At 49.9% G+C, this 25,498-nt stretch overlaps 1 protein-coding gene across 2 annotated transcripts in view; it reads left to right on the top strand.

Annotated features, from left to right (window-relative positions):
• Positions 1 to 25,498, top strand: part of PPP1R12C (protein phosphatase 1 regulatory subunit 12C) — a 1,267,429-nt gene that overhangs the window by 1,186,008 nt on the left and 55,923 nt on the right. For both annotated transcript variants that reach the window (XM_078655015.1, XM_078655016.1), the window contains 2 exons: positions 6,132 to 6,182; positions 22,121 to 22,171. In XM_078655015.1, the coding sequence (XP_078511141.1) occupies positions 6,132 to 6,182; positions 22,121 to 22,171 (102 nt within the window). The remainder of the gene's footprint in view (positions 1 to 6,131; positions 6,183 to 22,120; positions 22,172 to 25,498) is intronic.

Genomic DNA, 25,498 nt, shown 5'->3' with positions numbered 1-25,498 from the left:
CTGGGACGCATGAGCTAGGGGGGAATATATCCTTTGGCCACCATGCATGCCATTCAGGGTCCGCGGCACAACCAAAAAACAGTACCTCGGACTTATCCAAGTTACATTTGAGGCTGTTCAGATGAAACCACCTGAAAACAGCCCCCAGGCACTCTCGAATACTTTCTCCGTCAAAGTCCTCACCTCTCTTGCTCGTAAAGAGGAGCTGGGTATCGTCGGCGTAAGACGTCGGTCTCTCCAAGTCATGTTTTTCTCGGAGCAAGGTGAGACACGGTCCAGTGCAACGCATTCTGGTCACACGGCCGCCAGCTACGTCTTAAAAAATTGGCAAGGTTCATTTCAAAAAGGTCAGACTCAGTCCGAATGTTTGCTTCGTTGCTGAGGATGTGCTCTTCAGCGATACATCTCATACCCTTGCCACGGCTCAAAATGAGACCTCTTCAGGAGGAACTGCAACTTCAATGGCAACAAACCATGGGTTTGTTGGAAGATACCATCAAGGTCACGCTGCGCATGATAAATAAATTCTCTGCATTAGTGGTCGCAGACAGAGAATCTAACCCAGGGTCTCACGTTCCTACAGACCATTCCAGATTCCGTTTTAACGACTGATGCCTACATGGAAGGATGGGGAGGTCATCTGCAGGTTTTGCAGATTCAAGGAAGATGGTCTCAAAGACAAAACAGCAGATCAACAGGCTGGAACTCACGCCTTTTTTCTGTCTTTCCAAGCATTCCTCTCGAAGATTGCGGGTTACTCTGTGCTAGTCGGGACCGACCATACCATCTGCATGTATTATATCAACAAACAAGCAGGAACGAAATCAGCTACACTCTTGCAAGAGGATCAGGATTTGTAGGAAGGGGTCTCATTCCACAAGATGCCCTGAGAGCCAAACACGTCAGGGGTCTCCACAATACCCTGGCGGGCACGTTGAGCACGTCTCAGTCGGACTGTCACGAGTGGAGGCTGGAAAAGGAACAGGCTAACCCAGTTTTCAAGCTTGGGTCTATTCGCAACGAGAGAGCACAAGGAATGCCGATATTACGCCAGCAGGTTCCCTCAACGGGGATCAAGAGGGATGTGATGGTCAGGGATTTGCGTGTATGCTTTTTCCCCAATACCATTGATTCCGAGGTGCTCCGCAAGATGAAGCTCGAAGGTTGCCATCTTATTCTGATTGCACCTCGTTGGCCAAGACAATATTGGTTCCAGGAACTTCTACTATTGTCTCAAGTCAAGCCCATTCGCCTACTGCAGACGCCTACGATGTTGTCAAGGGACGGAGGCCAAGTGGTTCATCCGGCCCCACAGTTTTACACCTGCACGCATGGCTCCTCATTCTTACAGTTCAAAGACCACAACATTTGACAGGTCTGTCGTGAAATATTGGCCAAATCTCATGCCCAAAGCACAATCCAGCCTTAACGCTTCAAATGGAAGCGATTTTGCTGTTGGTGTGAGGCGAATACTATTCACTCAATTCAAGCTCCTGCAGAAAAAGTTCTCCATTATCTGCTTTCTCTAGCCAAGTCTTGGCCTACTTTTTCATTGGTCAAAATACATCTTGCTGCTCTTTCCAGATTCAGGAAATGCTCAAAATGTCCTTTTCTCTGCTCTTTTTCACTTGTCAAACAATTTATGAAAGGACTTTTCCGAGCCTTCCCTCCAGTGCTAGCACCCCCTCCAGAGTGGGAACTCAACACAGTGCTTGCGCAGTTAATGAACCGTCCACTTGAGCCGATATATAAAACTGATCTCATATTCCTCACTTTAAAGATTGCCCATTTACCGGCTCTTACCTCAGAAAAAAGGGTTAGTGAGATCCAAGCTTTCACTATAAAGGAACCCTTTTTACATTTTGCCTGGGTCTACGTAACCCTTTGAACAAATCCCAGGTTCATTCCGAGGGTACCAACACAATTTCACTTGAACAAACCGCTAAGATTAAAAACATTCTTTCCAGGTCCATCCACTCCAGCTGAAAGCGCATTACACTCGCTGGATGTTAAACGCTGTTTAAAATTCTACCTACAGAAAACTAGGGATACCAGACGATCTAACCAGCTGTTCGAGGCTTATGGTCAAGCAACTCTCAGAAATGCTGTAGCAAAGGCAACAATAGCCAGATGGCTGGCATCTACTATTCATTTCTGCCATGGCAAGGCTAACAAACCTTTGCAGAGGGAAGTCCAAGCTCATTGGACAAGAACAGTACCAACGTCGACAGCTTTGTTTCCTGGAGTATCTCCGGAAAATATATGTTGTGCTGCAACATGAAAAAAAGTCCACACGTTCACTAGGCATTACTTTCTTCAATCTTCGCATCAAGAAGATGCAGCGGTTGGACAGGCTGTTCTACGCAATCTTTCGTTAAGATCAGATTCGAGTGCTTTTGCCCCTTTTATGTATTATTCCATTCTCTAATATTCATGCAAATGTACAGACTTGTATGTCTGCAAGATTTTAAATATTTGTATATATATATATATATATATATCTGTATATATTTCTATAATACTTGGATATAGCTTTGCTTTCTTCAAGACTACTCCTTTAAAAAAAAAAGAGAAAGATGTTTTTTCAAACACTGAGGATGCTATTTGGGAGTATATGAACCAGTGTCTCCCACCATCCGCAGACGACAGTATCTGGTTATACTGCTTGCTACTCTGATTCAGGCATGTGAATCTATGAAAGATACCCCAATACTGGATAAGAAAACAAGTTACTTACCTGTAACTTCAGTTATCCAGTATTGGTATCTTTCATAGATTCACATGCACCCACCCTCCTCCCCGGAGAGTCAGTTCTCTAATTTTGGGATACTCATTTCCCACTTGTGCTAACGAAAATCTGAGGAGAACTGGCTCTGCAGAGATGGTTCTAGAGGGTGCTGTAAGCTGATTGGTTGGGACAAAATCTTTGGTCCTTTTGGCATAATGAGGTAGATAGGCTACTACAGTTCAGGCCTTTCTCTTAGGCCTACTACTATAATTTACCTTTGGCACTGCTTTTTAGGTCTCGCTGCGAAAAGCGTGCTCTCGCAGAGAGAACTATAGTTGTCGTCTCAGCCGCCAACGAGTAGGAATGTGGAGACAAGACCTGGCCGCGCGCGCCGCGTTGTCCCATAGAATAACGTTGGGCGCGTGCGCTTTTGCATGGCAGACAGGCGGATCGCGACGCGCGCCTCGTGAGCAGTTCCTTTGGAATGCAGGGGGAGTGTGCTGTTCACGAGGCGCGCGGCGCTGATAGTGCTGGCTGCAGTTAGCATAGTGTGCCGCCTGACGTGTTTGTCCTTCTAACCTCCTGTGGCAAAACGAAATAAAGGGGAGAGGACGGTAACTTTGAAATAATCTGACCGGCGATATTAGCGAGACCTGCATCCGTCGGGCGACGCGCCGACCTACGCCACCCATCGGGAAAACAATTTACGTAACCAATAAACTTTGGGCCATACTGCTCACCCCCATCCCTATGCACACCCGCACCCAGTTCGCACCCACCGCCTCATCCCCGCGTGAAGCCTGCCCGCATGCCCTGCGGTTCGGAGCTCCCCCGCCCTTTCCACTACTGCCCACTGCAATGGCAGCCGTTCCGAACGCGCCCCCCTTTCCTCCTGCGCTGTCCTCCTCCTGTACCAGCATAGGCTTCCCCGCTCTAGTTACGCCACACCCTCTGTCCCTGCGCTCCCCCTCCCGTATCCGCAACTCTCCACAAACGTCTAGCCATTCGTCAGCTCACCCCCTCCCCTCCCCCCACCCCTCTCCTTGCCCCCCGCCACAGGATGCGCACCTCTCCACCAATCTCCTGCCCGCACTCCAGCATATTGCCGCGCATCTAGTGGTATAGCGTGCAACACATCACCGGCCATCCCACGCAATGAAGCACTTCATACTATTCCCTATGACGCTCAGCCATGTGCAGAAGCATTACCTAAGGCAGGCTCAGGCGGCTCATTGCTGTTCTCATTTGACGGATAGTTGGGAGGGAGGGAAGGGTAGGATGAGCGGAAGTGAAGATCTTTGCCCAAACGCATGAGAAAAGAGGGGGGGGGCGGGCTCGACACTCTGCTTTCTCCTGACTTTTCCTAATGTTGTCTTCCTTGGCGCACTTCTGCAGAGACGTTATCATCCAAAAACGCCACAAGCCACACTATTAACCTTATTTGTGAAGCACTCACACCTTCGGGTAAAGTCTGCGCTATATAAAACGCGACAATTACATAAACAAAATTGCGCGTCCCTTCGCCCTGAAACTACGCCCCTCCCTTTTTTTTTCACACACCTCGTGCTCCTGACCCCCCCCACCCCCCTTCCTCCCCTCCCCCTTCCTCCACTCCCCCATCCCCTTTTGCCTCCAGTGAGACTCCTGCTGTCTTGGAAAAGTCCCCTTTAATGGCCTCCTCTTGAGTTTAACCCTCCTGCGCCCCCCCCCATGCGGCCCTTGCCTAGGCAACCTTTGTACTTGTTTTTTAGTGTCTGCCTAGCTACTCCTGTCACCCCGCCCCTCTTCAAATCTGGCTATTACCGAATGACACCGATGAGAGGAAGTGATGCATACTGCAGAGGACGTAAATAACAGGAGTACCAAGGGGAGGACTACTGACGGATGATGGGGAGTGATGCATACTTTTCCATGTTCACTCCTCCCATGCTGATCTCTAGAGGGCGCCCCCCACCATCCCTTGAGCCTCACTCTCCTGCCTCCCAGCAACCCCCCCCCCCCACTGCTGCCCCGTACCCTTCCCCCGCCCGTTCTCTCCTGTAACCACTACAATGCAGCTCCCACCCAGCCCACCCCGACCCCCCCCCCCCACCCCCCCCACCCCCCCCCCACCTCACCTCGCACTCTCTCGCCGCTGCACCTCTTCGCCTGACAAAATTCCCCGGAGAAAGAGGAATGCTTAAAGAACAGAAGTAGCATATTTAAAAAGTAATTTTGATTGCCCTTTTAATATTATATACCTTTTTTAGGCTCCTTATCTAATTTAATTATTGCAACTATCCCCATGGATAAGTTATTAGACATTATATTAGCAATTGCCTTCAATCTGATCAGTTTAAACTGGAAATCTTCCAATAAGCTATCATACAAATTGTGGTGAGACTCTGTGATCTCTCATCATAAGTTAGATACTATGTATGCCACACAAAGCTCATCTATTCATAACGTGCAATTATTATGGTTACCACTTAGTACAATCTTAGCAAAATTGGTAGTGATAAATTAAAATATTTTATCTATATCTTCTGAGAACGTTTTTCCTCCATAAAATGTATCTACAGCAACAGCTAACCATTCACAAACAATGTTTATATACCAATTGCAAATTAAAAAAAAATTAATGCAAAGCATTGTCATTTACAATGCCAGTAACTCAAACTTTAATGCTGCGAGACCTATTGCATTGCAAATGCTTGTTTATATACCGTGGGACTCCCGCCTCGGCAACGGGGAATGATTCAGGCATGTGAATCTATGAAAGATACCAATACTGGATAACTGAAGTTACAGGTAAGTAACTTGTTTTCTTACAAAGCTCATTCTACGAAGGCAGTATCCTCTTCAGCTGCACTCTTAGCAGGAGTGCCATTGGACAAAACCTGCAGCGCAGCAACATGGAGAAATGTGCATATATTTAGGCAGCGTTACTGCCTAGATTTGGCTACAGATGCGGCAGCAGCGGTAGGACAAGCAGTCTTAGGCAACCTTTTTCAATAAGGTAAGCCTCTGTTTTGGAGGTGTTTAATTTCAGTTCAGTGCTATTCTGTTATTGCTGTTTTTTACACGCTCCTTTATAAATGTATGTATATATTTTGTTATTTATATGGTACCCACTATCCTCAAAGTTTAAATTTGAAGAAATATTCTTTGCTAATTGCCTGCTATTCTTGTTTTCTTTTCCTTTGTACGTTTCAGTAAATTTTTTCAATGCTAATTTTTGTGGCAAGGATCTGCATGAAATATTCCATAACTTATTAGAATATATTTAAAACGTTTTCCTTACCTGTCTTAAGTTATTTTTGAGTCACATTGTTGCACAGTTACTGCACAAAAATTATACTTCTCAAAACTCTTAAGAGAAAAGACATGTAAGCCTTGCTCACACTATCTGTGTTCTCTTCAGAGACATGAGCGCTACGCAGAAAGGCCTGCTTTACTGGAACTTGAGCGATTTGTAAGTATGTTTTTAGACTGTTTTTTGTTTCATTTAGCTTTTTGCGCCTATTTCCTTCTTTGTTCTGTGATCAGTCTAAAATGTGTTAATTGCTCCATTCAAACAATAAGGAAATTGCAACTTCTCCCAGTTAGATGTCGCAATATGCGTCTTGAGCACCACAGAGGTCTTTTAAATTCAAGACAAAGGATTGCCACGGTGCCAGTGGTCACCAATGAGTTTCATTTCTCCCATGTTTCTCCTATCGGGCTAAAGAAATAATCTGCACCATATGGAAGCTAGTAGATTAACTCAACGAAGGTAATAGATGAGTAACTAAGTCACTCCTAATTGGCCAATAAGGCAACCCAGAGAAAAGGACTCCCAACTGGCCCTTGCTTTCAAAAAGGAAAGCCTAACATGTTACTGACTGCTGCAGCATGATCAGCCTTTCTGGGGCACCAGCCTCTCTGAAAACTGTGGAGACATATTTGATTATCTTCTATTCGTCTACTATCCTGCAACGTGGAAAACATGAATGTCACGATTTAGTTAATCCTATTTAATGAAGTTGTGCAGGAAATATGCCTGTTCTGGTGCAGAGTACATCCATGTGCAGATGGCTGCCTTTCTGTTTTTACTTCTTGCCTTCCATAGACTGTTTAGGTAATCGCATTTCTGATTGTGTATTCTGCTTTCATCTTGTCCTTGTGCCTCTTTTATGCTAGTTATGGTTTTTTCATCTAGATCTGTTGGTGATGGCTTGTACTACACTAATTATTTCATTGAGTTGTCAAGAGTATGGTTTTATTATCCTTGTGTTGGGTGTATGTGAGATGTACTCTGATTTTGAAGTTTGTAATGCATGTGTAAAGTGTTAAATCTAGCATGCTTTTTGTGTTTGTGACGTGTCTCAATAGTGACAACTACTGTTGATGTGAAGTTCATATGTGATGTTTGGTCTAGTTTGAGAGTTTTGGGAGGGCCTCATAGTTGGTTTAACAAGACGTTAAGTGGTTGCCCACTGTATGGGCCGCAGCTAGGGTGACTGACTCCGGAATCTGGGGATCACGGTTTGATCCCCGGCACTGGCGGCAGATTAGCCCAGCACCATGTGACTCTGGGCAAAAGCTTGCTTAATCTTCCCGACGGCCCCCAGCGCCTAGAGACCCTTACAGGTGATTGTGCGCTTTACAAATATGGATTATTATTATGTAAAATGTTGCATCTTGTGTGTCCTTGAAAATTTTTGTGAAATATAGAGTATGCTTTGTGAAATATAGAGTATGCTTTATTTTATTATAGCATATTATATTGGCAGTGACCACCATTTATAGAAACCATGATGTTCGAGTCATATGAGCTATAGATCATATACTTGTGCACAGATCGCCATCTGGTGTTGGGCTCGGATGTTTGCACTTTGTTTTTGTGTTGAAAGAAGTCTTTGTTGTTACAAGATAGGGGACTCCTCCTTAGGGTGACAGTGTGCAGGGCATCGACTCCATCTTCAGATAGTTTTTTTCCGCCATCGGTTTAGGATGTGATTTGCTGCGCTCAGGGTCAGTGTTTTTTTCAAACCCCCTTCGACGCGCATCTCCTCTCCACTCGGCGGTATTGTCTCGATCGCATTCCCCTTTCGATGCGTATCATCAAAAATAAAATCCTCGATCTTTGATGTGGGCCGTTGGGCCTATCCGCACAGACCACGCCAGCAGTCCATGGAAAGGACTGCTTCCAGAAAATGCCCAGGGTGTGGTGCTAAGTTCCCCCACATTGACTAGGTTTGTAATCTCTGCCTCTCCCCGGAGCACGAAGACCAGAACTGCGAGGCCTTTGCATCTTTCAGGTCGAAGAAAACTATCCGTGATAGTCGGGCGCAACGTCGCGAAATGTCTTGCGGAAGCAGCTCTATTCCGGACATCTTCAGAGCAGATCCCAATCTCCAGCCGGAGCAACAAGAGGATGAAGGAGACATCTCCGTCTCCGAGGCAGATTACTCCGACATCGAAGACAAGTCACCCCAGCTCAGCGGTCCGTGAGTACCAAAACCCCTCAACCCACCCAAAACCAAACCTAAGGCTCCAGTAACACCTTTGCCTTTGGGCGCAGGTCGACACCGGCAACACATTTCAGATGCCCCGCCCTCGGGTCCGGCTATGAAATCAAAAGAAAAGCCTTCCGGCTCGGGTTTGAGCCAACCCCATTCCGGTGCCGAAAAATCACCATTGGCACCAAAACCGAAAACCAAAGAGGTGCCACGCCCTTCTTTGCTGGCACCGAAAACTGCTTCGGCGCCGAAACAAACAAAGTAGAAGCATTCTGAGCCGAAAAAGGTCTCGGAGCCGCAAACTCCTATACCAAAAGCTAAGGAGTCCAAGACCCGACAGAAAACTTCAGCGACACCATCTAAAGAACGTACTGACCCTAAGTCTTCACACCGAAAAAGGACACTGTACCCATACAACAGCCTGTGCCAGATTTTTCGGATCCAAAACACAAAACTCTCTACGTTGACCCAGAAACTGGCAAAGTTGTCGCCAAACCTCAACAAAAAAAAACTGGACCCTTCAGACGACTCTGAAATACCCATGAAATGGAAGGAGATAGGCACTAATACTTCTCCACCTCTCTCTCTCCTTCTCCAGCTGATCCAAATCTGCTAATTTCTCCAGCACACTCCCCACAATATACATTTTCACCTCAACCACTAGATGATGAAGATGATTATACTGATGAGGGTGGGGATGGAGATCCCGATGGGTATGACGACGCACATACCATCCTACACAATACAGATCCTTGGGATGATTACAACACAGATCCCGACCCACACAATGACCCGGACGTCTATCCCTCTAGGCCATCACCACCAGATGACAATTTTGGGTTTGCACAACTAATTAATAGGGATGCTCAATACCACAGGGTACAATTACACTCTGATCCATGAGAGGAAGACTTTTCATTGGAAAGCCTGCCAATGCTAAAAGGCAAGCTAAAACATGCACCAGGAGTTTTTAAGGTCTCCGTCAGAAGCAGGATTCTTAACACCATGGTGGGAAAAAAATAAAAGGCAGCTCCCAATGACCCAGTGTACATTAAAGGTCAGGTCCCTTTAGATTCTCTTGAGGTGTATAATGCACGCAAGAGGGTAAATTCACAAAGTACAGGCGACACCGCTCCTCCTGATAAGGAATCCAAACTCATAGATGCATCTGGAAAACATATTGCGTCACAGGCTGAAAATTATTGGCGCATTGCAAATGCCCAAGCTTTGTTGGCCAGATATGACAGAGCTCACTATGATGAGCTTGAAAAGCTCATGCAACATCTTCCTGACCAATATAAAGGCAAACCTTATACAGGAGGGAAAATGAATAACAAATACATCTTTCAAATGTGCGCTTGATAAGGCTGATACCGCATCTTGTGCTATTAATACCAGTGATCTGAAAGAAACAGGTTAGTATTAGATTCCTTACCTTAGAATATCCTCAGGCGTCAGTCTGGATCCGGAAACTTTTGCGTAGCAGTACCCCTGCGCGTCGGTAGGCGTCGTCTGCAGGCGTCCCCTGCGGCTCCGCGTCGTCGGCGTCGTGCGCCGTGATGACGTCGCTGGAGTATATAGACGCCGCCTCCGCGCGCTGACGTCAGTTCTTCTTTTTTCCGCGCCAGTTAGCGCAGATCCGAAGAGCAGTACTCCGGTCTTTTGACCAAGTTTTTTGTTAACTGATTGATCTTTACGGTGCCGGTAGGATGCCCGGTTTCAAGAGTTGTGACGAGTGCGACCGCCTGATGTCGGTCACCGACCACCATCGACTCTGCCTCCGGTGTCTGGGCGCGGACCACGACGTGGAGTCCTGCGTCGACTGTCGGGCCTTGACTGGAAAAGCTAGGCGGGAGCGGTCCCGCAAGCTTCTCGAGCTCCGGTTGTCGGCCCCGCGTCGAGAGCGGTCCCGGTCCGGTCTGAGGTCGAGGGAGCGGTCGAGGGAACGGTCGCGGAGCCGCCATGGGCGCTCCGGGAGTCGCCACCATTCCTCCGGCTCGTCAGGTAAGCACAAGAAGTCGGGGCGTCGCCATCGCACCCCCGACTCCCCCCGACGCCCGCGTGCTGCGGCCGGGGGCTCGGGTGACCCCACCCCCGCGGTCCCGCATGGGTCGCCGACGCCGTCTACCCCACACCTGTCGGTCCCTGGGGAAGGCGCGTCGCGTGAGGAGATCGAGGCCTTCCTCATTGCTATGAGGGCGAGGTCTTCTCCGGCGGGGCCTTCGGCGCCTGCGGGCCCGTCGGTCCCGTCTGGGGGCCCGAGCGGTTCGGGTGCTCCTGCCCCGGCGCCGCCGGTGGCTCCGGCCCCGGCGCCGCTGGTTCCCTCTGGTTCGTCGCCGGCTGGTCTCCCGGCCTCTCCGGCGTCGGTTCCTGTGGGTCAACCCGTGGTACCGCCCCCGCGTGGTGCAGCGACTCCGCCGTCGGCTCCGGCCGGCGTCGGGTCCCCGGCACCGACGCCGCGCGGCGCCACCCCCCTTTCCTCCCCGACTCCGGACTCGGAGCCGGACCGGCGTCGGCCGACGCCGGACCCGACGCCGATGGGGCCCGTTGACCCCGATGTCTATATCGTCGACCCAGAATATGGGTATGACGAGGAGGAGTATGGAGAGGGTTGGGAGGGGTCTGAGGACCCTCTATCCCGTGCCTGCCAGTACGATGTGGACTGGGTAGGTGATCTGGGTGATGCCAGTGGCCTGGACGAGTCGCCCAACCCTGGGTTTGTCTCTCCGTCCCCTGTGGCGTCCGAGGCGGGTGCTGCCTATTCGGTGGTCCTGATGAGGGCTGCCAAGGCCTTACACCTTGAGCTCCCCGTCGCGAAGGTCAAACCGAATATTCTGACGGAAGTTTTTAAACCGCAGTCATGCCCCCAGGAGCCTCTGCTGCCGTTTAATGAGGCCCTGACGGATGTCCTTCTGGGCACCTGGTCCAGGCCCGCTTCTGGTGCGCCGGTTGACCGGAACGTTGCCAGGCGCCACCGTCCCTGCTCGGACGACCCTGCCTTCCTGTCCACCCATCCCTCCCCGGAGAGTCTGGTGATCCAGGCCTCCACTTCACAGTCCGCATTTCCGTCGGCTCCGCCCGACCGGGAATCAAAGAGGTACGACCAATTTGGAAAAAAAGTGTTTTCCTCTTTGAGCGCTGGACTGCGGTCTTGTAACACCGCGTGCCTCTTGGGCCGCTACACCCACTCCCTGTGGGATACGGTCGAGGAGTGTTTGCCGCAATGCCCCCAGGAAGTGCGGGACAAGCTCACCCGGGCCTTTGTTGAAGGCCGGGATGCGGCGCGGTACTCGATCCGTTGTGGTCTGGACACCACGGACTCACTGGGACGGGCCATGTCCACTACGGTGGCGATTCGTCGCCATGCCTGGCTGAGGTCTGCCAACTTCTCACCAGACGTCCAAAATACACTTATGGACATGCCATTTGATGGCAGTCGCCTATTTGGTGACAAAGCGGACCACGCGCTGGAGCGCTTCAAGGACTCCAGGGTCACGGCCAAGTCCTTGGGTCTCTCGACCCAGCGCCAGCAGACGGGTTCGTTTCGGCCCTTTCGTGGCCAAGGGAGGGGAGGTCCCACACGTGCTGCCAGCCACGCGGCGCAGAGCGCTCCCCAGCGCGGTGGCGCCCGTGGTTTCCGCCGTGGTGGCGGTAGAGGCCAGCGTCGTGGTCAGTCCACGCCTCCCTCCGCTGCGGCATCCAAGCCTTCCTAGTCCGAGCTTTCGGGCTCACGTGACGCCAGTGGGTGGCAGGGTTCGCCATCACCACTCCCGCTGGCGCGCGATAACATCGGACAGGTGGGTGCTGCAGCTTGTCCGAAGGGGCTATGCCCTCCCCTTCGAGTCCACTCCTCCAGCCATGCCACCGCAGAACCACCGTGTGTCGGGGGACCACTTGACACTTCTGCAGGAGGAAGTTACGGCCCTCTTGGCCAAGGGGGCCATCGAGCGCGTTCCTGGGCCAGAAGTAGGGTGTGGTTGCTACTCCCACTACTTTCTGGTACCCAAGAAGGACAAGGGAGGCCTGCGTCCTATCTTGGATCTACGGAACGTCAACGGCTTCCTCCGGAAGGAGAAGTTCAAGATGTTGACTTTGGCTCAGGTCTTGGCTGCTCTAGACCCACAAGACTGGATGGTAGCGTTGGACTTGCAGGATGCGTACTTTCACATCCCCGTCCTGCCGGCCCACCGGCGTTACCTGCGGTTCACGGTAGGCCACGAGCACTTTCAGTTTATCGTGCTCCCATTCGGCCTTACCAGCGCCCCACGGGTGTTCACGAAAGTGATGGCGGTGGTCGCAGCTCATCTGCGCCGGTTAGGGGTTTCAGTCTTCCCCTACCTCGACGACTGGCTGTTGAAGGCGGGCTCGCCCCAGACAGTCGTCCACCACCTTCAGATGACGGCAGACCTCCTGCACGAGCTGGGGTTTTCCATCAATGTGCCGAAATCACACCTGTGTCCCTCTCAAAAGCTCCTTTTCATCGGAGCGGTTCTCGACTCGGCGCAGTTTCGGGTTTATCCTCCGGAACGGCGGGTCCGGGATATTCAGGCTCTGATTCCCATCTTTCAGCCGTTATCCCGGGTTTCGGTCAGGTTGACGCTGCGGCTTCTGGGGCTGATGGCCTCCTGCATCCTTCTGGTGCATCACGCCAGATGGCGGATGCGGGCTCTGCAGTGGGACCTGAAGTTTCAGTGGGCCCAGCATCAGGGCAACCTATCCGACCATGTCCTGATCTCGGAGGGCACTGCGAGACAGTTGCAGTGGTGGCTTACGGACCGCGATTGGGTCAGGGGCAGATCCCTCTCCCTTCCCCAACCGGAGCACGTGGTTGTGACGGACGCGTCCCTCCAAGGCTGGGGTGGCCACTTGGGAGAGGCGGAGATCAGAGGCCTCTGGTCTCCGGCGGAGTCCCGGCTCCATATCAACATGTTGGAGCTGCGGGCGATTCGCCTAGCACTGAAGGCATTCCTCCCCTTTGTCAACGGGAGTGTAGTGCAGGTGTTCACGGACAACACCACCGCCATGTGGTACTGCAACAAACAGGGCGGTGTGGGGTCGTGGACCCTTTGCCAAGAGGCTCTGCGCCTCTGGCAATGGCTGGAACGTCAGGGCGTGACTCTGACGGTTCAACACCTGGCAGGTTCTCTGAACGCCAGGGCGGACGAACTCAGCCGTCGGTGCTCGGTGGATCACGAATGGCGTCTGAACTCGGATGTGGCGAGAGGCCTCTTTCAGCAATGGGGAGAGCCTTGGTTAGATCTATTCGCCACAGAAGAGAACGCGCAATGTCATCAGTTCTGCGCGTTGGAGTTTCCAAGACGGCACTCGCTCGGCGACGCCTTTCGGCGCGAGTGGGGTTGCGGTCTGTTGTACGCCTTTCCGCCTATACCACTTCTGCCCAGAGTGCTGAAGAAGATCAGGCGCGACCGGGCCCAGGTTATCCTTGTGGCTCCGGACTGGGCTCGAAGGTACTGGTATCCCGAGCTACTCAGCATGACAGTCGGTCCCTCGATCCGCCTGCCCCTTCAGGAGGACCTTCTGTCGCAGCAGCAGGGGACGGTCCTCCACCCGAACCTGTCCAGTCTCCACCTCCATGCGTGGAGATTGAGTGGCGACAGTTGAGGCCATTTGACTTGCCTCCTGAAGTCTGTGATGTCATTCTGGCAGCCAGGCGTCCCTCCACAAAGTCGGTATACGCCTGCCAGTGGAACAGATTTGTGGCATGGTGCACAGCGAAGGCTGTGGATCCCCTTTCTGCCCCTCTGTCTGAGGTTCTCCTCTTCCTCCTTTCCCTTGCCCAGCAGGGCTCTGCTCTGGGCACTATCAAGGGCTATCTTTCTGCCCTTTCCGCCTTCTTGAGGCTACCTGATCAGCCATCTTTGTTCAAGTCCCCTATTGTGTTGAGATTCTTGAAGGGCATCACGCACATGTATCCTCCTACTCCGTTCGTGATGCCTCAGTGGGACTTGAACCTGGTTTTGACTTTCCTGATGTGCGCTCCCTTTGAGCCCCTTCATTCCTGTCCTCTCCGTCTTCTCACCTTAAAGACGGCCTTCCTGGTAGCCATCACCTCTGCCAGGAGAGTGAGTGAGCTCCAGGCTCTTTCTATTCAACCTCCTTTCTTGTCTGTTCATCCTGATAAGGTGGTTCTTCGGACTAGACCTTCTTTCCTGCCCAAGGTAGTCTCTGCTTTTCACATTGGGCAGTCCATCACCTTGCCCTCTTTCTTCCCGCCTCCGCATCCTTCAAAGGATGAAGAGCGGCTCCATCGTCTGGACCCAAAACGTGCGCTTTCATTCTATATGGATCGCACACGCCAGTTCCGGGTGGATGACCAACTGTTTGTTGGCTACGTGGGTGAGAAGAAGGGAAGGGCGGTACAGAAACGGACCATCTCTCGGTGGGTCGTCCTGTGCATCAAAGCATGCTACTCTTTGGCTCGGAAGGAGCCTCCTGTTGGGCTGAGGGCCCATTCCACTCGGGCTACGGCGGCTTCTACTGCCCTGGGCCGGGGAGTCCCTTTGCAGGACATTTGCCAGGCGGCTACGTGGGCCTCGCTGCACACCTTTGCGAGGCACTACTGCCTGGACAGTCAAGTCCGGAGGGATGGCTTCTTTGGCCGTTCGGTCCTCCAGGACTTTCTGGTGTAGGTTGTATTGGTTCGCAGACCCACCACCGGGGTTGGTATTGCTGGGGTATCTATTCTAAGGTAAGGAATCTAATACTAACCTGTTTCTTTCAGATGAACAAGTTACTTACCTTCGGTAACGATATATCTGTAAGAAACAGTAGTTAGTATTAGATTCCTTACCGCCCCGCCCATCCTCCCCGTTCTGCGAACTGATACCTAGGGTTAAGGACATCCCTTTCAGGGCCCTAGTTTCAAATGGCACCAGTGTTGGTTCTCACATGGCTCTGCGTGTTCTGGCGCGGAAAAGCTGTGTGCAAAGAACTGACGTCAGCGCGCGGAGGCGGCGTCTATATACTCCAGCGACGTCATCACGGCGCACGACGCCGACGACGCGGAGCCGCAGGGGACGCCTGCAGACGACGCCTACCGACGCGCAGGGGTACTGCTACGCAAAAGTTTCCGGATCCAGACTGACGCCTGGGGATATTCTAAGGTAAGGAATCTAATACTAACTACTGTTTCTTACAGATATATCGTTACCGAAGGTAAGTAACTTGTTCTTTTGGCACGCTTGGCTCTGAATCTCCGAATACAAGCAGGAGATGCAATCCGCTATGCTTAATCAGCCTTTTGACCAAGAGCATCTTTTTGGGCCCACAGTCGATTACCTACAATGCCAAGTCCTTGGGGGCCTTGCAATTAATTTCCCTTAGAGGTTTATTTTGTCGCTCCTTTTACAGGGTTGGCTCAGAACATCCCTCTTCTGCATATAAAAGCCCCAATCAAACTAATTCCTCTAGAGGATACTTTTGTGGAGTGTACAGAGGCAACAACAGTAAGGGAAGAGGTTCCAGTAATGATACCCGCAACTCCCCTACCACCAAGCAGTGACTTCCATTCACTTCTTCCCCCCGATCATCCCACTCCTGTCGTGGGACATCTCTTACAGTTCCTACATGTCTGGAATTCTATCACAGTAGACAAGTGGGTAAAACAAATTGTCCAGTATGGTTATTGCCTAGAACTTACCTCCACTCCCCTAAATATCCCTCCCAGACAACGTCCAATGTCCGCGGAACATCTGACTCTTCTCAAACAAGAGGTTCTCTCACTATTACAAACACATGCAATAGAACCAGCCCCCTTGCCTCATCAAGGCACAGGGGTTTACTCCCTTTATTTTCTAATTCCAAAAAAGGACGGCTCTCTCAGGCCAATACTGGACCTCAGACCGTTAAACCTACACATTCAGTCAGACCACTTCCACATGGTCACTCCAGCAGGTGCTCCCACTGCTTCAACAAGGCAACTTTCTCTCCACTCTAAATTTAAAGGACGCCTACTTTCATATTCCCATTCACGCCGCTCACAGGAAATATCTCAGGTTCGTGGTAGACTGTCAACACTACCAATTCAAACTTCTCCCGTTCGGCTGACTACAGCACCCAGAGTCTTCACCAAGTGCCTCGCAGTAGTGGCAGCTCACTTATGAAGACAACACATTCACGTGTTCCCTTATCTGGACGACGGGCTCATAAAAGCAAAGTCACACAGCAGCTGTGTGCAACACACACGCAAGACAATCCAGCTGCTTCACGACGTGGGATTCACGGTGAACCTCACCAAATCCCACCTCCAACCATCCAGCACGGAACAATATCTAGGAGCTACAATAGACACTTCAAAAGTTTTAGCATACCCCAACCTACTCAGGATAAGCAGTATGCAGGCTCTAATATCAAAATTTCAGTCTCCACACTCATTACCAGCTTGTGTGTTCATGCAGCTAATCGGGATGATGGGCTCTTGCATTCTCATCGTCCCTTATGCAAGACTCCAAATGCGTCCCTTACAGGAGTGTTTGGCACGTCAGTGGAACCAGGCTCAAGGTCAGCTAACAAATCTGGTGTTGGTGGACAGCCGCACACATAGCTCTCTGAAGTTGTGTAACATACAAAACCTTTCCAAAGGGCGGCCTTTCTTCGACCCGGTTCCACTGATAGTGCAAACAGACGTATTGCACACCAGCTGGGGAGCTCACCTTCAGAACCATACCATTCAGGGCATGTGGACCCCTCAGCAAAAACAATTCCACATAAATTACCTGGAATTGTTGGCAATTTTTCTAGCGTTAAAATCCTTTCAACTCAATCTGGTAGGCAAAGCGGTCCTGGTCCGTACAGACAACATAACAGCAATGTACTACATTCAAAAAGAGGTGGGGTACACACACTCTGCAGCTTTCATACCTTTGCTCAAAGCATTTGGAGATGGGCCATTCTGCAAAACATATATCTCCTTGCGGAACACCTCCCAGGAGTACACAATCAAATTGCAGATCTGCTCAATCGCCAATCACAGCAGATCCACGAATGGGAACTTCATTCCCAAGTTCTTCTTCCATTCTTTCACATGTGGGGCCAACCAGAAATAGATCTGTTCTCCACACACCAAAACGCAAAATGACCAAGCTTCGCGTCCCGGTATCCACACCCATTGTCCAAAGGCAATGCGCTATGGATGAACTGGTCAGGCAAATTTGCTTACGCTTTTCCGCCTCTCCCGCTCATTCCGTTAATGGTTCGGAAACTCAAACAGCATTCCCTCACAAGGATCCTGGTTGCTCCAACATGGGCCCGACAACCATGGTTCACAACCCTCTTGGAACTATCAGTAGTTCTGCATCAAAAGCTGTGCATCTCACCCAAGCTTCTTACTCAGAACCATGGAGAGATAAGGCATCCAGATCCCAGTCAACTCAACCTTGCAATCTGGCACCTCAAGTCTTAGACTTTGGCTACCTCAATCTCACGCCAGACTGCATGAACATCATTAAAGAGGCTAGATGTCCTACCACCAGAGCATGCTACGCAGCAAAGTGGAAACGATTCGTGATTTACTGCACAAATAACAAAATCAATCAACTAGATGCTTCTATTCAGAACATTATTGTGAGAAGTTGGCCTGATATGCAGCGCTCACTATTCTAGTGATCACTATGTATCAGTCCAAACAACCCTTATTGATTGGTTGTAAGTCAACCTTATAGACCAGCTATCCTAGTAGCATGGATACGAGCAGGCTAAGACTCTAGAGGGCGTGTTAAGCCAGCTGTTTTACCATCACATTACCCCTTGAACACCAAGTGAAAGGACACCACACAAGTTGTTATGAAAATAAATAGATATTTATTTATAACAAGTCTACCCTGAACTCTTTGAGTCTGGGAGCTAAGCACACAACAAAACTCTTACGAAAATACTTTAAGTCGCACAATTTACACAAATGCCCTAGGGGCACGAAAAACCATATACACAGTAAGTGGAATGCGAACTTGCTAGCAGGTAAGTAATACTTTTCTAGACTCAGGAATCGCTAGGCCTACAATTCTAAACACTGGGATTAGATGCAGGAGGCCTGTGGACGTCGTGTGCAGAGTGGGAACTCTCACGCGTAAGGCTGGAAAAAGTCTATGGAGGCTAGCAGTTGCAAAGTTACTGTTCTCGGGCGAACCCGACTAGGTGGGTCGAAAACAAGAGTGGATCCGAACACTTAGGGTGTTGGACTATGCTGGAGCACCGGAGTACTCAGGTTACCTAGCCCAGGGGCTGCGGCTGCATAGGGTTGAAGTTGCGTCTGAAACCCTCGTTGAAGATCCAGGAGCCTGAAGAAAGAGTTGCTGGCAGGCGGCCAGTGAAGAAAGTTCGGAGTGATCCAAGCCTGGATCAGGGAAGAAGAAACCTGTAAGCAGAGGGGACCAAGTTCTGAATCACTAGCGAGTGATTTGAGTGGGCACCAGGATGGCACCGGACAAAGTCACCTCAGCCAGGTGAGTGGGCGCTGCTGGGCTCTGCAGTCTCTCGGACCAGGAGGCGTTGTCGCGGCGACCAGGATGGAGGTGCGAGCTGTCCCACGAAGGTTCTTGCTGTAGACGTCGCTGGACCCAGGATTGGGCAACAAGTCTTGGCAAATGCAAGGCCCACGCGGTGGACCTAAAATGGCGTCTTGAGGGGACCAGGAGGGTCCAGGGTGCTCCTCTTTTGGAGGGGAGCAAGGGCTAGTCTGGAGCAACCAGACCAGCAGTGTTTGTCGTCGTGGAGCGTCGTGAAGGGGTCACTAGCCAAACGGGCAAGCGACCTGGACAACGCGGTTGGCAGCAAAGAGCAGAAGGGCCCCACGCAGATCTCGTGGATGCAGGGGGGCTGAACTTTGGTACTGGAGCTGCTCAGGGTCGGGGCTTCTCTTACCCCAAAGCACTCAGTCGAGGGTCACTCGGGAGTCGTGCTGGACAAGCGTCGTGCAGTTCTGAAGATGGCCGGTCCCTCGAGGTCTCGTCACACCCACGGATCACAGCTGGGCTGATGATGTAGGTTGAGGTCAGAGGTACCAGGGAAGCCGGTTCTCGTCGTGCTGGAGCAGTCTTGATCCGAAGGAGAGACTGGCAACAAACCGCGATGCTTGGTTGGTGCCTGCTGCTGCAGGGTGACTACTCCTTAGTCACAAGGGAGAATCTTGGGAAGAAGTCTTGAGTTCCTTTCGTGGAAAGTAGTTTCAGGATTCAAAGATGATCTGATTTGGAAGGGGGCCAGTTCCTACCTTTATCCTGCAAAAAGGGGCTGGCACGCGACTAAGTCCTGCCCTATGGGTGGGACTAGGAGGGGGGTGGTTACACCCCTCTCCTTTGGCGGGCTTTCCCCAGATCAGGGGCTGGAGTACCCTGGAACTGGTTCCAGCCGGCCTATGCACAGTGAGCACCGGGGTGCCACTTGCAGTCACCTTCCTCTAAAGCCCTGCCTACCTAGGATACACAAAATCCTGTCTGGGACGGTGCTGGCACCGCCCCTGGCAGGAAACCCTTTGTCCTTGCCTCCTGGGCTGGGAGGACTCCCAGCAGCAGGAGGGCAGACTTGTGTCTCGGTGGCAGCATCCATTTTGTGGAGCTAAGGCTCTGTCTGACTTTAACCGGGGTTACAGGTTACATACATGTTGTGTCCCTCTAGAAGGGTGGAATGCTAACCCCGTCGCCAGAATTGGCGAGGGGTTAGTATTCCAATTCGTATGACACCTTACTCGACATGTTTTGATAAAGCGATACCAGAGTTGGCACATAACCGCGAGGATTATAATGCACTTAAGAGTATATGGTATGCGATATCATGGAAACGGCTAAGGGATGGATCCCGAAAGCCGCAGACAGGCTCAGCTCATGCCAGAGCACTATCTCGCACGATTCCAAGCACTCTGCCTTCAGGATTGTCAAGGCCTGCCATAGGAGTGACTGATAGGAGATCTGTGTGCCCATTTTAGGGTTAGATATAGGAATACTATATCTAAAGCAAAGGGTGATTACACCACCTTGCCCCAGCTGTCGTGCAGCCAGTTGTGTCAGATTTGGATGGCCAGCCAGGGGTGGCATAATACATGCTGCAGCCCCTGGTAGGCCCTGGGTACACCTATGCCCTGAGTACCTAAGGTACACTGTACAGGGACTGATAAGGTGACTCAGTATCCAATTTAGATATGTACCTAAGGTACATGGAATCCATTTTACAGAGAGAGCAGTAGGCCTGGGGTCCTGAATAGCAGGGCCCCAGGTCAACTAAGTCAGAAAACCAGCAAAACACCAGGCAAAAAGTTTGGGGCAACCATAGTCAGGGATCTACCTTCCTACAATTATCTGTTATCTCTTGCATCTACAACAATGTAACCGAGCTTATACATCTATAAGACTACATCTCTGCAATAGCAGCTTATCTCCAAAACGGACAACAAAGCATTTATGGAGGGACTTAAAAGAATAATTCCACCCAGAGTTCCACCCTCTCTGGTATTGATTCTTAATGTTGTCCTTACCAGACTCATGGGTCCCACATTTGAGCCTCTTCACAAATGCAAATTACAGTTCCTCACTTGAAAGGTAGTATTCCTAGTCGCTATCACACCTCTTAGAAGAGTTAGTGAACTCCAGGCATTAACCATACAAGAACCATTTTTGCAAATACATCATAATAAAGTGGTCTTAGAACTAACCCAAAATTTTTACCTAAAGGCATTTCTGCCTTCCCACTTAACCAGTCTGTTAAACTCCCAGTGTTTTTGACCTTCTACCAGACTCATTGGCAGAACAGGCTCTTCGCATGCTGGACGTTAAAAGAGCAATACTCTACTATATTGAAAGAACAAAATCCTTTAGAAGGACTAAACAACTCTTTGTGGCTTTCTCCCCACCTCATAAGGGCAATCCCATTTCAAAAGCGGGAATTGCAAGATGGATTGTTAAATGCATCCAAATATGCTATCTTAACCCCAAATGCATATTAACCATTCTCCCTAGAGCTCATTCCACACGTAAACTTGGAGCTTCTATGACATTCTTAGGGAACATCCCTTTAGATATCTGCAAAGCAGCAACTTGGTCTACACCGCACACTTTCACAAAACACCATTGTGTAGATGTGCAAGCAAAACAACAAGCTAGTGTGGGCCAGGCTGTATTAAGAACACTTTTTCAAACCACTGCAATAGATACAGGTAGCCACTGCTGAGGTGGTAACTGCTGTATAATCTATGCACAAGTATATGATCTACAGCTCATATTACTCGTACGGAAAATGCGTCTGTTCTTGGCATGTAGAGCAGTAAATTCATATACGCCCACCTGCCTCCCCGGATACCTCTGTGTTCCAGTACTATTTTACTTCAATACATTACACATGGACATCCCTTTTCTATTTCTTACTAACTCCATCATCACCCTTTATGGCGAAAAACAATCTGAAGATGGAGTCAATTCCCATGCGCACTGTCACCCTATCTTGTGACCAGAAAGACTTCTTCCAAGACAAAAACAAAGTGCAAACATCCGAGCCCAACACCAGATGGCGGTCTATGCACAAGTATATGAATCTACAGCTCTATATGCCAATAACAGATGCATACTGGTAAGTAGAATTTTCCTTAGCTGGGTTGTATTGTGTGCTTCTATGATGTATCTAGTGTCTTTTGTTTGGGCTGGGTGCTTACCCTAGCTTAGTGGCAGGTGTTGTTGGGAGTACTGCAGTAGTAACAACTATATCAACAAGAGAGAGAGGGTCATAGGGATATTTAAAGGCCTCCCAGGTTCACATCCCCACTATGCTATACTTCTTGTGGTTTTTACAGTACTGCAGTAGTAGCCAACATAGCATACCTATTCTGTGTTGGAGGTGTGGTATTTCTTCTTTCGAATGTTCGTAGCTCAGTCGTTTAGCTTAACATGTGCTTTATCTCTGTTCCTAGGAGCGCCGAGCATTGGAGAGAAAGGCTGCTGAGCTAGAAGAAGAGCTGAAGGTATCTTATGTCAATTTTAATATTCTGAACTAATCTGACAAAAAGCATTCTACGTAGCATGAAGGATGAGCAAGTGAATGCTTTTTCCCGTCAAATGGCAGATTAGTACTGCCCAACTTTGTGCATCACTTCTGCTCCACCAGAGATCTCCCAGTCTTGTTTTTAGAATGTTCTTATACTAGGTAATGCACACAGGGAAGGCATTTGCTAATTAATTGAACAAGCTCAGGACTGCTAGCATCGAAGGTGTTTTGTGCCTCTCCTCTTCCGAAAGTATTCCCAAATTATCACATTTTCATTGCTCCCGCCTCAACCTCTTTGTTGTATTGGAAAGAGTGGTGCAGGTGTAGATGGCTGCATGTAAAATAGAGGTTCATTATGTCTGCTAGCCAAATTAATTACTTGTCTAAACTAAATGCACCCACTGTACTGGTTGTTATGCCTGTCAATTTTGGTTATCCACTTATGGATATTTCATTGATTCTGATGTTCTTTTCTGAACGTTCTCTGGTGTTAGACTAGTGATTTCTAATCTAATAGCAGAAAATACACTGAACATAACTTGCTAATTTATAAAAGATCTAGTTCTAGAAATCTTCAGTGTACTCACTGTTTTTTTCTTAAGGCCAATGGAGCATACACATAGCTCATTCAGATTAATACGTTATTGGTAAAATAGTCCAGAGTGGACAAATGCATTCAATATTCTGGTATTTTCACTCTCCTGCAAGACATTAACAAGTCATAGTTGCTAACTACAGTTGCCCCAGTATTGGAACTTTCATAGATTCCCATGCTTTTGTAGCATTCCCCGTCGTCGGATTGGGAGTCTCGGTAACAAAAATACCATAGCTGTAGGTACAAAAGAGAAAGAAAAAGGCCTAGGCCTCATTCCCTTTTGTAGCATATCACCCTCTTTTTGTAAAAGAGTCCAAACTTAGGCATCAGCCAATCAGAAGTGCCTCACCCCTTAGAACCCTCCTGAAGGAACCTCAGAGCCTCAGATTTTCTACCGCACGTTGTGCTTAGGGAGTCTCCTTTGAACTCTGCTCAACTTCTACTCTTCAAGGAGTTTCTTCAGGATTTTTTCTTCAGATTCTTTTCAGATTCACTTCAGAATTGTTAGCTGCCTTCCAGGATGTCTGACAAGGAGAAGAAAAAGGCCCTTTGCAAGCCATGTTCCACCTGTGGCAAGAAAAGGCTTTTTGTGGAGGATAAGCATAAGGACTGTATCTATTGCCTCTATCCTGACCACAAGGCTGCGGACTGTAAAATCTGTCGCACCTTTTCAACCAAGACCCTCCGGGACCGTGAGGGTAGGCTTTTGACATGGCCCCAGAAGCTGAAATCCAGGAAGGATACTGTCTCTAGTGACAGTGAGGATACAGCATCGGCATCTTCCTCAAGAAGGTCAGTGAAGAGGGGTAGGGGTTCCCCTTCTCCTTCTGTGGAGCGTTCTACTAAGGCCTCAAAAAAGACCCCCAGTGAGTCTGAGAGCCAGGGTCCCAGCAAATCTCCTCACCGAGGTAAAAAGAAGAGGGTAGGACCAGCTACGCCTTCCAAGGGTGAGAAGACTGACTCAGCCTTCAAGAAACCCTCTTCCCAGTCTTCTGAGAGGAGTTCTACGTCCTCGACGACGAAGGCGTCGACGGCAGAGTTTCCTTCGAAGAAATCGAAGTCCAAATTAAAATTGGTTTAGTCGACGAGGGATGCGTCGACGAAGGGATCGTTGTCTAAGAAGAAAGCGTCGACGGCAGGTTCATCAGCGTCGACGGGAGGTTTGCCGACGACGAAGGCGTTGACGACGAAGGCGTTGACAAGTACCACAGCATCGACGACGAGGGTTACAGCGTCGCCGACGATAATGATGACGACGATGACGGTCTCGTCGACGAGGGCATCGATGACTTTAACAATGACGACAGCTGGATCGTCGACCGTTTCATCGTCGACGACACCAATCTCGTCGACGTGTGTACAACCGTCGACGACGGAACCGTCGACGGTATTGTCCTCTGAAAAGAGAATTGCAATTTCTGTTACAAGAATTACGCCGGAGATTACATCTCCTCGGAGAGTGACCCCCTTGCTACCAGCTTTGCTCTTTGAGGAAGGGGAGTCAGATGAGGATTACCAGGACTCGTACAGCTATGCCAATAGTCCCTCTCAACTTCTAGTCAAATGTCAAGAGACGGACTCTGAAGGAGAATATGACCAGGAGGATGGTGGAGGTCATCAAGCAGCCCAGTCACAATATCTTTCTGGGCAGGATATGGTTACAGTACCATCTTCTTTTCTTCAGGACCTGCATAAGATGCTGCAGGACTAGTAATCTAAGGCAATTAGGCCAGCTCTGGTTCCGGCAGCGCCTGCTCAGTCTGTATTGATTTCTGCATCAACAGTTATGCCTGGATTACCTGCTCAGGTATCCCCTCAGCCTCAAACATCTTGCCCACAGGATCCTTCTGGGCTGGCAGATGCCCATGATGATTCCTCGGATTAGAATCAACATTCGGATCATGACTCTGTTCATACAACTGAATGGGATGAATATATCATTCTGGATCCCTCCTCGCCAGTTCCGGATCCAGTTGATTCCCCGCCAGCGGACATTGGGGGTTTCCATCAGCTGATGGGAAGAGCAGCTGGCAGGTTCAAATTGGCCATGCCTGCTGTGGCTGAGGATTGTTTCCTATATGATTTCAAGGAACCCTTTAGAAAGACAACAAGATCCATTCCTATTGTAGATCATCTGTGGAAGGAGGGCCTGAAGGCTATGAAGAACCCAGCAACGGTGGTCCCTGTGCTACCGCGTCTGGATAAGAAATACAGGGCACCCGACGATGCACCGGCGGCCTTGACGGGCCATCCCAAACCAGAGACTCTGTTATTTCCCAGGCAGCGCAGAGGAAATCTCATAACCCCTCTGCCCCCTTAACTCCTCCGGACAAGGAAGGGCTGAGATTGGATAATGCGGGCAAAAGATTCTCGTCGATGGCGAGTCTTCTAGTGCGAGCTGCAAATGCCCTGGCGATCTTGGGTAGATACGACCGCCAACTTTGGTGTGATGTTGCCCCGTTCCTAGACCAGCTACCTCAAGCGTCCACATCAGAGGCGAAAAAGATCTTGCAGAAGGGAGAAGCGACGACAATGGAGATCATTGACTGTGCCATGGACATTGCAACAACAGCATTTCGTTCCTTGGCTGGGGCTGCAGTCCTCCGTCGCCAGGGGTGGCTGAAGGCTACTTGGTTTCGGCCTGAGATCCAAAACTTAGTCCTGGATCTTCCCTTTGATGGAGAGGCATTATTCGGAAAACTGATTGAT

This window comes from Lissotriton helveticus, chromosome 7 (genome assembly GCF_964261635.1).
Source record: "Lissotriton helveticus chromosome 7, aLisHel1.1, whole genome shotgun sequence".
Lineage (NCBI taxonomy): Eukaryota > Metazoa > Chordata > Amphibia > Caudata > Salamandridae > Lissotriton > Lissotriton helveticus.
The sequence above is the reverse complement of the archived record's forward strand: the minus strand, read 5'-3'. Positions and strand labels throughout refer to the sequence as shown.